This window comes from Hippopotamus amphibius, chromosome 8 (genome assembly GCF_030028045.1).
Source record: "Hippopotamus amphibius kiboko isolate mHipAmp2 chromosome 8, mHipAmp2.hap2, whole genome shotgun sequence".
Lineage (NCBI taxonomy): Eukaryota > Metazoa > Chordata > Mammalia > Artiodactyla > Hippopotamidae > Hippopotamus > Hippopotamus amphibius.
Genome location: NC_080193.1, coordinates 114204354 through 114221194, shown reverse-complemented (window position 1 = coordinate 114221194; position 16841 = coordinate 114204354). Strand labels below are relative to the sequence as shown.

At 33.2% G+C, this 16841-nt stretch overlaps 1 protein-coding gene and 1 pseudogene across 1 annotated transcript in view; one reads left to right on the top strand and one right to left on the bottom strand.

Moving 5' to 3' along the window:
• Window positions 1-1320: 1320 nt before the first annotated feature.
• On the bottom strand, window positions 1321-1657 carry LOC130859225 (60S ribosomal protein L35a-like; annotated as a pseudogene).
• Window positions 1658-6806: 5149 nt separating this feature from the next.
• COL3A1 (collagen type III alpha 1 chain) overlaps window positions 6807-16841 on the top strand; it is a 38070-nt gene continuing 28035 nt past the window's right edge. The window contains exon 1 of the mRNA XM_057744520.1: window positions 6807-7007. Coding sequence (XP_057600503.1) covers window positions 6929-7007 — 79 coding nt within the window. The 5' untranslated portion in view covers window positions 6807-6928. The remainder of the gene's footprint in view (window positions 7008-16841) is intronic.

The window sequence follows — 16841 nt, the reverse complement described above, 5'->3', positions numbered from 1 at the left end:
AAGAGCTCAAAAGTGTGCAAACTCCTCTTTGAAGTATTTTGTTCTCATGATATTCATTTATATGCCATTTAAAAAATTTTATCCCCAAAATAAAACAGATGAAAATTTTGATGCATTTCTAGCTCAATTATTTAAATTGTTTTTGCAATTAACTCTTGACTTTCCTGTCATTCTTTTGCATAATTCTTGGCAAATTACCTGTGTTTCTTTCCATTTTACAGGAAAAAAAAATTGTTTTTCCTTTTTTTTTTTTTTAATGGTCTCTTACTTGTGATACTTGTGGTAAATGTAGAGTTTGACTGCTTTCAATTTGTTTGCTAACTAGTTCTATTGTTTACTTTTCTTCTATTTTAGAAATGAATTCACAACATCTGGAAGTTTTAAAAACCTGTTATAAATCCAAAGACTTCCTATGCTGGAAAGAGTGACCTTCCTTTTTTCAGAGTGATGGAAATACTGGGAGTAATTAACTTATTGAAAATTACATGAGTTCTAAAGTTTACAAAGGAAATAGATTACTTCACATGCATTTTGTTGGATTAAGTGTTTCATACTGTAAATCACATGACACTTGACATTTATTAATTGCATCCTATATGTAAGGCCCTGTAATAGTTTCTATTGGCTATAAAATGATGAATACACCTGAATCTTGCCTTGGAAAAGCTTTCAGTCTAGCAAGAAAGATAAAACACTGTAAATTAAAAGAAATTAAGAACCATGGGAAAGGAAATGAAGATTAGAAGAGGAGAATTATCTCAACAGGGAGGATGAGAGAGATTTCCTAAATTAGGTGATCTTTGGGCTGGGTCTTAAAAATTGAGTAGGACTTGAGCATACAGAGTTGAGGAAGCTCATTTCAGACAGAAAGGCAGCATAAGGAAAGGCATGGATACAAATAAATATGTTAGGTACTGGAATAAGAGAACCATTTGATCTGTCAAGAAGTTAGTGTCTGAAACAGGATGAATTACATATGAGAAATTATCTAAAAGAGTGTTGGGGTGGGGCTGGTAAATAGAGTCAGTGACTAGGTATGAAAGAATAGAAATAAAGTAATATGAATATACTCAGTATCATCATCCAAAGGTTAGCACTTTGAATAATCAAGATGGCATAATTTTTATATGGAAACTTTCTACTTGCAGTGGTTTATTTTCATTAGTCAGATGTTTTGACTTACTTCATGAAAAATGTATTTAACATCTGTAAAATGATTCCTGGTTTGGGTCCTATAAATTTTAAGAAATGCCTATATTATTAAATGCTTAACTTACCCCCCCCACACACACACTTTTATTTATTTACTTTTCAATAAGTTTAAAATCTCGAGGGGTACAGCATCACATGGATTCGGTGTCCAGTGGCCTTCACAGGAAGATTGCTTCAGAATTTGGCACAAACCATGCCACTGTTTCCATGAGCACAAGTGGAGTGACTTTTCCCCAGATTTTTTTGGTTATGTTTGGTTTGCCACCAGGAATCACCGTGTTCTTTGCTTTGTACACAAAAGAACATTTCTTGCCCAGATAGAATTCAGTTTTATTTCAGGCATTAGCATCTTCGATTTTAAGAAGAGATGTGTGGTACTCCCTCTGGTTCTGGAGATCCCACTTAAGCCAGCAAAAATGGTCTTGGACCACAGCCTTTCAGACATATCTGCATTTTAGAAACCTGTTCCCAGCAAGCATCCACAGGTCCCAAGATGGTGGAAAGAGAATGCCTAATATTTTAGCTACTCCATTCCAATCCAGTCATTCTTTTTTTACATTCATCACCTATTACCTATGATCTACACAGGACTGTGTTTGCTGCTGTGCATGATTTTTAAAAGGGAATGGGAGTAAAAAATAAGAATAGCCTATAGGCGGGAATAAAATAAATATATACACAAACATAAATATAAAGTAAAGTTACCAAATTGGACATTGTCATATGAAAGCTAAGACTCCAGAGGGCAACACTCAGATCTTTTAGAACAAAAGGAGCCTATTTACCATAGCTTCCTTCCACCAAGAATCTAATATTGGAATTATTCCATGGATCAATAACATGCCTAAACATAGAGCTTCTTTAAACATGATTTAATGTATAGACAAATGCAATCTTCAGATAATCAAGCAGAATATTTTTTATATGAGCAATAATGCTGACCTGAAGAGGGGTTAGTTGTAACAGAGGAATAGCCATGATAAGTTACACCTGGAAAGGCCACGTTTACTTCCATTTGTTTGGGGAGAGAGAAGCAGATGGCTCTAAATTTCTTTGTCTTAAAGGCTTATTTGAATTAAAAGTTGCTAATTACGGCCCCCCATGGAATATCCGAATATAAAAATATTGAGAGGAATTAAAATCACTTTCCATTTGAAGCATGTAAATCCAATAAATTTGGCTTTGGCCTATCTCATGCTTCTATCAGAAGATCGTAATTTGGGCCTTCTTTTTATCTTCAGACAGAATTGGCTTCATTTGAAAAACTATTGCAGCTGTGTTGGCTACTGCTGAAAATTCCTAAGTATGACTCAGATGACAAATTATATTTGATACAGAGTCTAGTGGGATTTGCAGAGTGGAACTTCAATCCTGAGAATGGTTACATTAACTGAAGACCCAACAGGGAACTTCTGAACTCCTGCAAGATGTGGCATCCCAGACTCTGTGTCACCTTTGTGACAAAATTTATAAAGTAATCATACTGTTCTGGAATGAGTCAGTATGTTAGGTAATGAGATGGATTCCAATTTTCTATGAATTTTCAGATATAATTACAATAATTATGACGGCAAATAAATATCGTTGAAACAATCATTGAAACATAAGTATGTAAAGACTTCATTCCAGTAGGACATAATCGTAATACTTCATAAACTTGCACAATGCAAACATGTACATTAATGCAGTTTCCAGGAAATTTTACTTGCTCAAATTTTTCAAGCATTAAAAGTATATGTGAATATATTTATAAATACATGTGCATATATATATATACACAAATATACAGACACACATATAGACACACAAACACATATGTGAATTCTCTTGCATGCCCTAAGGTTGAAATCCATCATTCAGTATAAATTAATGAGTATTTACTCAGCAGCACTAGAAATTAACTAAAGATTAATGATGAACCAAAAGCAAAATATTTCTTTTTTACTTGGTCATTAACTCTAAAACTGTATTCTTTCTCTCCTCTACATCTTTTTACAGTCCTTTATTAGAAAAAAAATGTATTCACCCAATTCCTAAATTGCATAAAAATATTGTTACCACATCAGTGACTAATCCAAGTAGAAAACATGGTGAAAAAAATTTGGAAAGTATGCTATTTAATTCCAATTCCAATGAGTAATTTTGAGGGTCATGTAACCTCTTTGAACTTTCTGTTCAATCTTGGGGTAATTTTCAGCTGAAAAGTACAAGGAGAGAAATGCAGAACCTCAGGCTTAAGAGCAAAGGATATAAAAAAATAGATTAGAATAGAGATACTTAGTGTTTCCAAAATGAGTACGTGTAGCATACTTCACTTTCCCAAACATCAAGGAAATTTGAGTCCTATCCAAAAGTAAAATCTTTAGGTTAAAGAAAAGTGGTTTTCAATATAGTTCTATAGGAACAAAAATAGGGGACAATTAACTCTACTTTAGGGAATAAGAGGAAATTAAAGGGTCTTGAAGAATTGACCATGGTAATCACTCAAAAATTTGCCTGTCAGGTCCCACTACCAATCTCATTGCCTCAATCTTAGATATATCTGTGGTTAGATATGCCCAAGTCCTTCACTACAACAGGACATTTGCAACCACATTTTGGCTCTACTGTATACATATTGGTATTTGTTTAACTTATTTTAAAGGGAACACATCTCCAAACATAGTTTCACCACATAAAGAAAGTGAACTGACCCACCTCTCTAGGAATAGCAAAGAAAATTTGCATTTTATTTTACAATTGTAAGTTTTCCTCTTTTAGGCTGCAGTTCTACTATGGATTCAGCATATTTTTAAGTGAGTCTTACCACAGATACATTTTAAAGGGTTTTACAGTGATTTGAATGCATATAGAAAATGTCCATTAAAAAATACATCTCCTTTGCTTAAAGAAGAAGGTCACGTATGAAGCAGTATGAGAGAGGAGGGGTGAGGGTGGGGGGAGACTTCTCTTCCATGTGTTTTTTGTGATGGAGATAATTGATTTTCTTATTGCCATTGTAGAGAGCACTGCTGACATTCACTGGCCTCCTGAGTTCATCACAGCTGTGCTTGTGCATCTCTCCCAAGCTCCGTTTTCCACTGAACTGGAAAAGATTTGAATTTTTGTTTGATAATCTGCCACACCCTTGCTTTGCCTCATCTTTCTAGCCACCCTCTTAGTTAAAGGAGAACCAGATTAATCGGTGTTTTAGTTGGTGCAGGTGTTTAGATTGTGTTAAAACTCTAAATGTGATCCAGAGAGCAAAATGACACGTCCATGTGAGCTGGTTAATATCAGGGAAGTCAGGGATGCATAGGAAGAAACGTGTGTATAGATTACTACAAGGACGTTAGCTCTTGGATTGCATAATAGAATTCACCACTGTGTGTGTTTTGCCCAGTCATGACACCAGCTGAGATGCACATCCATCTAGACATTAGAAAACATTTTGACATGAAGAGGAAAATAGGATCTGGGACACAGAATACAAAGGATCCTGGTGCAGGACCTCCAGATATGCTTGAAGTAGTGAAGAATGCTAACTCAGAAAATCTAGAGGATGAGATTTATCTCTGGATCTCTCATGAATACCTTAAAACACAACAATTATTTTTGTGTGCAAAATATCAGCAAACTTTTTAAAAATGAGTACCTCAATTATGAATTTTTCTCATGGGTATGAAACTTTGATTTGTATAGATAACCAAATTAAGAATTTTAGGACAAACCAAAAGTGCAACAGAAATTGTACATGTAATTCCTGAAATAAAACATAAAAAGCATTATTTTAAAAAATAATATATCTAATTTTCCACATTGGAAAACAATTCTAGTGAAATTTCATAAATTTCAAATTTTATTAATCATTTAAAATAAGGTAATGAATGCAGATATATCCATTTTTTATGCAAGTGTCAAAGACACCAGGAGAAAAGTGAATCATGTTTCTTGAACAGAAGGAGGTTTTTTAAAATATAAAATGACGATAATTTAAAGACAGAAAGATGTAAATAACAGTCTTTTACCCCAACATCTCCACTATGATCCAATAGCAAAGCTTATTTTCACAACCGTTCAATTGTTACTTTTTTCCCTCAAGTGGTGTATCTCTGGTCTAAAATCAGAAGATGTACAAGAGATTGGGCCAACCAGTTTTCTTTTCCTGTCACCAGATGACGTCATCTACATTGGGACGTCTTTGTGCTTTTTGTAACTGCGCCCGTAGGGAAGCAAGTGTACTACTGTCCTAGCTTATAGAACAGATGTACACCTGGAATTATACAAATAACATGTGAATTGAGTGAAAATTGAGTAACATGAATTGGGAGAAAGAGGAAGAAGAAAATGAAAACAAGTTTAATGGAGGAAAGTTTTTGAACTGGGTACTAGAGAAGTGATTTCCATGAATTGGTGTGAGGTGGGGAGAATTTTACATGCACATACATGCATGGAGATGGGCAAGGTTAAGTTGACATGGAAAAAATAAAATAAATGCAGGTAACCTTGATTAGAATTGAATAGCTTATGTAGAATATAGATATGAAGGAAGGAACTATGAACTGATGATTGGGGTGTAAAGAAATATCTTGATTACTAGAAATAACTTGGTACTGTGGACAAGCACATTTTTCTTGCAAAGATTTACGAAAGACCTGTAAATGGTATTTTCCCCTCTTTCAACTATGAGCCAGAAATTACTACCCATATCCAGAAACACATTGAAGAGCTATATTAACGTGGCCTGGAAACTATACATGGGAAAGTCTAAATTTAGAAATAGTCATACTAATATTTATACCAATCCAGATAAAATGAGAACTTCTGGTACTCTTCTGATATTTCTTGTGATAAGCTCTTTCTCTTTCTGTTTCTTACAAAGTAAGACATGAAAGGCTAAATTTTTCTCCAGAAAAATCCATTTCAGCTTTTACAAGCAGCATAAAATTTGAAATCTCACAAGGAATTACTTTTTGGCTGGTGAAAGAAAGTTGTGAGAAATAGAAATAGCTATAGATAAACATCTAATTTTTAAAATGCCTTTCAAACATACCTTAGATACTTAGTCTTTTGACATTTGCCTGAAACTGAATTTCCAGAACTCAGAGCGGGTGGTTGAATGAAAGGGACGAACAGAGACTTTTCTTCCAGTTAATCTTTTACAGTTCCCTATTTAAATTGAGTTAGGGTGGATTCTGGCAAAATCCCAATATAAAAATCTTCTAGGAAGATCAGGTTTGCAAATTAGTCACGCCCAAGAAAAGGGCATCAGGCAATTTCTCAAAATTATACAGTTGTTAATAAGGGGAAATAAAAAAATACACACATCTAATTCTTTTACTAAAACTCAAGGCAGAGCATTTTGACATATATTCTTAAGTTATGCAGAGATACTTATGACTAAACTATGTAACAAACATATACATACACAGATGCACATAGCTCCAGATGTGCAATTTTTCTTAAGTTGTGGGTTGTGTCTTCCATAAGGGAAAAAGACATATTAATCATTTCTTTTACTGCTAAGGGGATGGGTGCTGCTCTCATATTTCAGAAAGGGGCTGGAAAGTGAGGGAAGCCAAACTTTTTCCTATTTAAGGCCAAAGCACAGGAATCTCAGTGGCTGAGTTTTATGACGGGCCCGGTGCTGAAGGGCAGGGAACAACTGATGGTGCTACTCTGAACTGCTTTTCTTTTCTCCTTTTTGCACAAAGAGTCTCATGTCTGATATTGAGACATGATGAGCTTTGTGCAAAAGGGGACCTGGTTACTTTTCGCTCTGCTTCATCCCACTGTTATTTTGGCACAACAGGAAGGTGAGTAGGTACCGATTTCAAGAAACTTTATGGGGTTTTTGTCTTTACTTCTCTTTACAAAAGGTATAAAAGGGAAATCAGTCTCCTAAACGCTAGTTGCCTCTGTCAGCTCCCAGTTGTGAAACGTAGAACTGACCAGAATGGTGCTTTTTACATTTGCTTAAAGAGAATATTGTCATTTGTGTATTTAAAAGTTCTCTGGTTGTTGAAGATAAAAAATGTTCTTGTACTAACTTGTTTTCATGTTAACGGCACTGGAAACTTTCTAAATGGCTTTAAAAAGTTCGCCTCCTGGACTGTTAACATCTTGGAATGCTTCCCTAAGCAGTCTGGAAGTTATTGGTCTCTTGTAATACTTTTATACTCTCCTTTGTATGCTGGATTCTTTGTAAGGATAGGGTATTAAGCATTGTTTACCCAGTAAGACAATGCATTTAAAAAATAGCATGCATTAAGGATAGTCTAAAGGAAAATATTACATGTTATTAGAATCATTGATTATATTTCTGCAAAATGGCAACAAGGTGATATCTGCTAAGTTCTTTAAATGGGTTCAAACTGTAAAAGAGTTTCATCATTCCTGTTTTTGTTCAGTTTCAAGCACTTACATGGTTGATTAATACGTATTTTCTAATAATTTATTGTTAAGGGTTAGTGTTTTCTGCATGTTCTACATTTTAACTGCATTTACATTAATAAAGAGAATATTTATAAAAATGTTTTCAACAGGCATATTTGACTTTTCTACAAATAAGGTAAAGATACTAGCACTGTTTGACTTCAAAAAGTTGATTTGTTCTATTTTCTAATAAGTGCAAACGATGGTTTTCATGTTCTAATTTCCTCAAAACCATATTTGGTTCATTATTTCATTGTGTGAAAGATTTCTTTTAATTCATATGTTTCACAGAGTCATGAAAATACTGGACATATTGGAATTCAAACTTTCACAGAAATAAATCTTTAAATGCTAAATCTGAAGATGCTAGAAGGAATCATTACACATTCATTTCTATGTGCACATAATAAAAAATGTTTACATTTAAATCTATAGTCTTTGCAAACATGGTGTCTGAAAACAGTTTTTCACTATTAATATCAAATATCTTTAATGTCCTCACAGGTTGTTTATGAAAGTTAAGGGGAAACACCCAATGATCTTTCTTCACTTATATTCAGCCCATGGCTACAAAAGAAAAGAAACATCCCTACTCCTTGTTCCCTTGCTTTCCTCTCCTCCTTCTTCCTCTTCACCCTTCCTTTCTCCATCTTCTTATCTCTCCACCCCTTTTGGCTCCTTTGGACCTCCTCCCCCTTGTCATTCCTTCACTTGTCACCCCACCCCCTTCCTAGGCAAACCCATCTCTCCTCATCTCTCCTCCTCCCTCCCCCTTCCATTGTCACCCCCTCCCTCATCCCCAAGTGTCCTCCCTGAGGCTCCTTCTCTTTTCTTTCTTCCCTCCTTTTGCCTCCTCCCCCTTTCCCCCCCTTGAATTCTCAGTCCTCCTTCCTCTGTTCCTCTCTTCTTTCCCTTCCCATTCTCTTCTCCCAGAAGATGCCACAACCCCCAATACTTGGCTAAAATACTAAATGACTTCTACTACACCCCCACCTCAATCAAGACTTTTACCTTTTAAAAAATTCTTAAATTCTCCTAATTTCTGGGAAAAAAATCACAAAGTTCTCATTTATTGGAAAGACTACAAACCTTTAGTGTTCAGTTCAAAAGAATGACAAAATATTTGTGGTTGCCTGGTGGTTACAATCTTTTATAAACGTTATGGCTATTTTCTTCTCAATCCTACTTTAGAGGGGAAAAAATATTTGATACCTTCAGGATCTTTATATCACATAAGTTCTTTTTATTTTCCCTTTAGCTGCAGAATATAATAAATAGCTATGAAATTTTGCTGATACTGTCATGAAAAAAATGTTTTTTTTTTTTAAGTTAGTAACATCTTATGTTCCCTAGAGGCTTTACCAAAAAAAAAAAAAAAAAAAAAATGCATCTAGATTAGCTTTGGGGAGGTTACAGGAAGTAGTTAAATATAGAGCACATTGAGAATAGTCATATATAGTTCTGGGGTATGGGTTTCTTATAAATGCCCTGAGAATCCCAGAGAGAAATTGAACAGCTGCAATAAACACTAACTTCTAGTCTATTCACACAAATTTTCTAGAGCATAAAACATGTTCTCACAGAGAATTTTGGTCCTTTTACAAATCTATGAAAGTTCTATCTAATTCATGTATTTTCTTCCACCAATGGAGAAATATGGTCTGTTTTATATTTCCTGTAGTTTATAAATATGCCAAATTTTAAGCACAAAGATTCGCCACCTAGTGGCTGACAGCTACCATTTGCATAACCAAGGCTAACATAAATGTTACACAGCTGGATTCTGTACTTTATAATTAAACATTACTTTCCTAAGAAAATAGATATATTACTGATAAAATATAGTCAAACACACACGGTCAAACACAAACACATGATAACAATAGTCAAAGACTTTTAGAAAATGGGCTTGAATGTTATGGCCATTTTCAAAATTCCATATATAACTATTCCACATGTCACATATAACTATTTTTGTGAATATCTGTCAAGTTTCTGATTTTTCAGAATGTTTGATTTATTTTAGTTACTGCTTATTAGATAGATAGATGAAAGGATAAAAAGGTATTACTAAGTAATATTGCTTCATTAGGGCAGGGAGATAAACTTTAATTAAAACAGTTCTAATGTTTGAGCTTATATTTTGTTATTTTGCTAATTCCACTGTGATAATGCACTGTGGGCATTTCATTGTTTTAGAATTAAAGTCCACTGTAAATGGACTCAGAGAATCAGTTCCTTGTCACAGGTTATGAGAGTCTATTTTCTTTTATGCTAATTTCTTAATGCTTTAAGAGGGGATTTGTAACTGATCAAGCACATTCAAGTTTTCTGGTTTGTGTTGCCCCTAAAATTAAATATGTCAAACTAATGAAAAAAAATATAGCATAAAATCACTAGAAACAATTGTACTTTTAAGAGGAAAGAATGCATAGTTGCTCACATATTTCAGTGTGTCATTTAACACATATTCAGTGATTTAGCTGAGGTTACACAACTATGAAATAACTAGGAGTTAAGACTAGAACCAAAATTCTGTTAAATCTTAACTAATTACATGATACAAAACACATATTAAATCCAGAGTATCTGAATTTTCTTATTTTTGTAACTGTCATTGATAGGAGATACTAAAAAATTGTATATTATCCTAGAAAACATATGAACTAATGCACTTCTAAGGCGAAAAAAAGATATTTTTTTCTGTCCAACACTTTGAATTGCTAAACCTACTTTTTAAATAGGAGGCTTATTTATAATTTAACCAGAAATTATCTTCAGTTCAGTAAAAATATAAATTCCTGGCAAATAAAGTATTGATACAAAATTTTGTGTTTTTCATTCATGATACTTTACATTTCCTTCCCACCTCTAGAGTATTCAACTCAGGTGATCTAAAGGCCTATAAGTAAAAATAGATATTATGATTAAATTCTGAAATTAAACATCTCTGTATTGTAAGAGAAAAGAACAAAGCCACTGGAACAATTCTGGAAAAGAAAGAAAGACTACGGTTATGTGCTTTTAACTAATTCAGATTGTTGGGTTGATGTCATCTACAGGCTCATTATAAAAAATCAAGAATCGTTGGATGTGAGTTTTCTAGGAGTAGATTTGAGAGTAAAAGCCCTCACAAAAGTCTCTGTTCCACACCTACAGAGTTGTATGCCAGACCTTGAATAGTCACTCAGGGAGAACAGTGCCCTCTACTGAAACCCCATGGTTTCCATTGTGGATGACTTTGGTGCAGAGTTCCAAAGATTATGTAGCTCAGTTCTTTTATTTTGTAACATCAAATGATATCACCACCTTGAAGTGATTAAAGTGGATTGCTTAAGAGCTAAAGTTTTAAAGATGAAAGATGTTATTGCCTTTGCTGGACATGAAGAACATTTGTAAAGTTTCCATGTCTACAATAACTTTCTGGAAACGTCTCAGTGGGCTGTTTCTTGTAAAACAGTTTTCCCTAGAAAAAAGTGCAGTGCTGTTGTTTTCCACATTCAAAAAAAAAAAAAGCAAGAAAGAAAGGAAAGGGGTGGTATGGTGTAAAACAATCTAGAGTTTTCAAAGGGGAAACTTGGCCTGTTTCATGTCAAGATGACAACGGAAAAAATGAGATAGCATTTCTTACACAAATCATTTGTTAACTGCAGTTTGGGGAGTTACATTAACCACTAGAATTTCTGTCTATGCCTAATGAAAACACAGCAGAAATGGATTCCTTTCAGATTAACTAATAAAACCCTTGTTTTTTCCATGACTGAGGTCAAGAACCGCCATTTAAAATGTAACCTTAGTGAACAAAATGAAAAGTTCAAAGAAGATGGCCAAAATTAAAGTGCACCAAAGATGTAAAAACTGAAGATAAAGGATTCAGAACCTATTAAAAGTTAAATTTTCTTTGAAAAGTCACATTAAGAAATTACTGCTTCAGTAAAATGGCATTTATTTTTCCAAAACTTTTCTTTCTATAGTATTTGGTGTGGAGAATAGCAAACAGGGACTGTGTTTCTCAAGTTAATTAAAATCAGAGAAACACTCTGGAGCTGACTTGTATGTTCATAAATGTCCAAGTTCAGAAGGGAAGCTTTTAATGAAGCTAGAAGTTCATTAATATGAATCATTTAGTAACAATGTTTTTCTGAAAATCTTAAACATCCTTAAATATGTTTTTTTTTTTTTTTGCATTAGATGCATAAGCTTTATCTGCTTGTTGTTGTTGCTGATGGGATCCTGCTTCTCTGTATCTAGTGAAACATATGCTGAGTTCCCAGTCCCAGTAAATCCTGTTGGTGGTCTGGATGTCATTAGGGTGGTCTTGGAGATTAAACTCTTTTTCATAAGGTCGGGAGAAAATAAACAACCAAATTCAACTCCAGATGTTATCTTCTTGTTTTGAGGCCAGATTGAAAAGATGTTCTGTAGAAAAATGTTATTCCTTAAAAAAAAAAAAAAAAAAAAAAGACAAAAAACAAAACCTGGCTTTTTAGATTCTGATTTTAAGCTTACAAGATTTAGAAACCTTAATGGGACAGAGCTTTGAAGTTAGCTTCTTTAATCCTACCTTGCCCTTGAAACTGCAGAAAGGGAATAGAATGCAATAGTTAATAGCATGTAATTTAGAGACAGCTTTCCTATATTCAAATATTAGCTTTACCTCTTACCATATAACCTTGGGGAAATCACTTCATGTCTGTGTATCTCAGATTCCCCATCTGTGAAATGAGGCTTTTGATGGCACCCACCTTACAAGGCCTGTGGGAAGATTAAGTAGAATAGCTATGCAAAGCACTCAGAACAGTGCCTGCAACACAGGAGATAAAGATACAAACTCTGCCTAGTATTAGTTTTACTAACACTGGAAAATAAAATTACCGTAAGGAAGAAATTGAAGTACTTAATGACAGTGATAAGGAAGGTAAGAATAACATTTTGGTTATCAGATACAAAATTTAAAGATGTTTGCCAACTGTAATTATACAAGTAGAATATATTTTTCTCAGTATTCCTATAATTGGTCACTAATCAGATTATATAATAATGCAGTTGCTGATTGTTAGATATATGATACTTTTAATTCTAATTCTCTAATATTTTTATTTTTCACAGGACAAAATATTAACCACCTTAAAGGAAATTTCTAATTGGAGACATAAAAATCATATACCTATAAAGAATAAAACAAGGAAACATCTAGAAATGATGATTCATAAAATTTCTTGGTTTTTGGTTTTGGTTTTTTGGGGGTTTTATTGTTTTTTTTGTAGGGGACAAGAATAAGAAGACTCTACCTTGTCCATGCAAAACAACATTTTAAAATTTAAATTACCCATCTACATAGGTCTACAGATACTTCCTTCAGTCCTTTCTGTTAATTCATCTAACATATTTTAACATATTCTGATTAATAATAAGCAGCCCAAACATATTTAATAAAAATGTATGTTCTCCAAACATTAGTATCATTTAAAAGCCAAACATATTTCAGTTGGGAACTATATGAACTCCTTTTGCTCACACTTACAAAATATTCAACTTTCTACAGTAACAGGAAAATAATGTTATGATAATTTGCATATCACATCTGTGATTTTTTAGATTTTCAGATTAAAGAAAACCTTATCTCTGAGGAGGATTCAGTAAGAAGAGCAGAGAAAAAAATTAAACTTGTCACTCAAGCTAAATTAACAATTTGATTGGATGTTTTAGTACATATTATTTTTACTCCAAACAGGGAATTAAGGCAAACATAACTTGCATTATTTTTTAGTCACAAGAGTAAAATTCTATCAAATCAGCAAAAATTAACATTTGAAGAATGGAAACCAAAACAACAGAAAGGAAAGCTTTTAAGAACATCTGAAAATATTAGATTATGTTACTCTGTTTTACTTTTCTCTAAAGTTCCAAAACAGAGAGCTAGAAAATGAGGCAAAGAGTGGATTATGCCATATATTCTATTTTCATTTTGTTTTATAACTTAGATGATGTCTAATGCATTGCTTGAGTGACCACAAAGAAGTTTATTTCAGAACTCTTCTTTGTACTAAGGAACACAAACACAAGGTGACATGAGAGGTGAAGTTTAAAATTAATTACACATTGGAACAGGGAGACTTCGTTTAAGCAATAACAATAAAGGGAGTAACTGGGAAATCTATTACTTGTCCAGTAGTAAAAATGAGATTTTTTGCCTTTTCTCTAGCATATTTTCAAAAGTATGTAACATTTTTTTTATCAAAGCCACTGTGAATTTAGATATCTAAGAAAAGCAGAGAATAATATGAGATGACTATTGTTTTTGAATTCCATTATCTATTTTATTGTTAAACACTGCAAGTGGCTAACTAGAGTATTTTATTTCTCTTGAAAACAGAATTTTTTTTCCTTTACTCTGCCATGATTTTCTCATATATAACTTAGGCTATGGTACTAAAACTGAGGACCGTAAGATATCTGTATAAGAGGTTTAGCTTCTGAGAGAACATATTACCAACCATATTTTGTCATGCACAAAACACAAAGTTAAAAGAAACTGCATACAATTCTCCATTCTTTCAACAAGAGTGACTAAGTTAGAACAGCAGAAAATCTGACTTAAGAGCCACAAGTTTCTACAGGAACTGACTTTTCAGGAGAGCCAAATTTGTTTCAAATGAATGTGAGACAAGTTGTGGCAATAAACAAAAGTGCATTAATTCTTACTTTTCAAGCATTCCACCTTTCTTCTTTTATTTAGAACAACATCATCTTAAAAAAAAGAGAAGTACACCAAAATAACTCAACCTTTATATTGAGACCTCCGTGTTTTAAAAAGCATAACACACATGGCTTCTAATAAAATTTGGAAACAAAAGACTAAATGATTTTCATTTATGTAACATTGGGTATAACCCCAAATCTAACAAATTCATTTACAATTTTAATGTCAATATTATGCTCATTTGTTTAATAGTTTGCAGAGCAAATGGAAAATACTGTGTTTCTAGGTTGTGATAATACCTTCAATGAGACACAAACATAGGAGATTGAATACACAAGGGAAAAAATTTTATGTTAATTTTAAAGCAGATTATGAACATGGGGGAAAATATATTTAAAATATGAGATGCTTGACCTTAGTTTTAACTGTTATCTTCATTTGTCTTGAGAATGCCATCAGTATCCAGCAGCTAATTTTTATAAAGCAGGTCCTACGTTAAATGTAGAAAGATATTCTTGACCCAAGGACAAAGAGCTAAAAATATTCTTAGTATAAAGTAGTAGTATCTTTTTCTTTTTTTTCCCTGCTTTATTGAAGTATAAATGACAAATAAAATTGTATATATTTAAGTTATGCAAAGTGATGAGTTGATATATATACACATTGTGAAAAGATTACCATAATCAAGTTAATTAATACATCCAGCACCTCACAACCTCACATTGTTACCTTTGTGTGTGTTTGTGTGTGTGCATGTGTGTGGTGAAGACACTTAAAATCTACTTTCTTAGCAAATTTCAAACACACAATACAGTATTATTACCTACAGTCAATATTCTGTACATTAGTGATATTTTCCAGGAAGCTAAGAAGCCTGAGAGACACATTATTAATGGGAAAAATCTTGAGCTAAACTTAATCTGTTGGGACACTTCATTAATGTTAATTTTGAGAAAATTTTAAATAATTCATTTTAAGAAAATGGAGCCAGTGTAAAGTTTGAAGAGTGCATTTCATGCAATTTTTTTAAACAATCTTCCATCTCATCAAAACTTTCAGTACTTTTCTGAAAACCAGTGAACTTAGTTCCTAAATATAAGATGTCATTTCTGCTTAGAGAAAAAATTTTATGCCTAGACCCTTTAAATTATTACTGTTCATAATAATATGAAAAAGATTGCACTTCTTTTAAGCATATCCTTCAAAACACCATTTAAATAGGCCTACTTCATTCGCATTAGGTAAGCATTTTGGCATTCAGCTTTTATGCTCACAAGTATAAAGGAATGCTCCTTTAAAAGCTTAGACAGTATTTCTTTCCAATGTTCTCATCTGTTTCAAACATGGAGGAGGAACTAAAATAACTTTTTAAAATAAACAGATTCTTTCTTGCCTACTTAAAATTGCAGTGAAACAATCATGCTTTCTTTTATTAGCTGAAGGCACATTGGGTAATTGTAACAAAAATGGGCTTTTAAACTTCTTGAATCCATCAGGGGTGTGGCACAAGATCTTAAGGTTGTATCCACACACAGATGGAAATGAGGAGTGGAGGTATGCTGTAGAGTCCATAGGTTCTAAAATTCTCCTTTTTTTGGTGAACTTTTACTGAATCAGTTGAACCTCTACACCCAAAATATTTAGGATTACTTCAGGTATGGAGAGGATGAAAAACGGAAACTTGAAGAGGTAATCTTCATGGCTGTATGTAGTATCCAGATTGAAAAATCTCAGGACTCTTTCAAAGGCCTCTTGGCCACAAGACACCAATAACTGTACTTAAATTACTTGTCTTCTCCCAAGCAGGCCTCTTTCAACAGACATTTTAAAGATCATGGCTCTGAGAAAATAAAGTTTCACCGTTTCACAAAAATACAAATACTGAATAAGTATATGACTTGCTGTTTGCAAAGATTTTTGCAAATGTTTAGAAACTTGTAATTTATTTACTCAATTACTGGCAAGCTATCATAGTAATCCTCAAGAACTAAAGTTGTATTCAACCACAATCCACAGTTAATGCTTTAAGAATTGAGACCAGATTTTATTTTGGCAACCCCTAAGCTGATTCATTGTTAATAGCTGCTGAAATTTCAGTACCTTACATATAATTAGGAAGCAAGTCTAAAATTTTGGTTGAAGCAAATTTTTGACCATTTTAAGCCACAAATACGCATGGTCATGATTCATATTTTTCCCTATTATTCCTTGCCAATATTTACTTAAAAAACCTTTTCTGTTTGTTTGTTTGTTTTTAGTAATTTGGAAGCCTCTTTACATTTATATGGGATATACAATATTTTATAACATATTATGTTGACCTACTAATGCCCAATAGAGCTAGCAGTGGTATTCAACACATACAATAAGACTTGTTAAGGTTTTCCCAGGAATTATATTGCCAAGAGTAGTTCAAGTTTTCCCCTGAATTTCTCAACTAGGTTAATAAAATCCAGAAAGTTTTAAGAGTTAGTGACAAGATCATCTTTATAGTTTAATGCTCTCATCTATA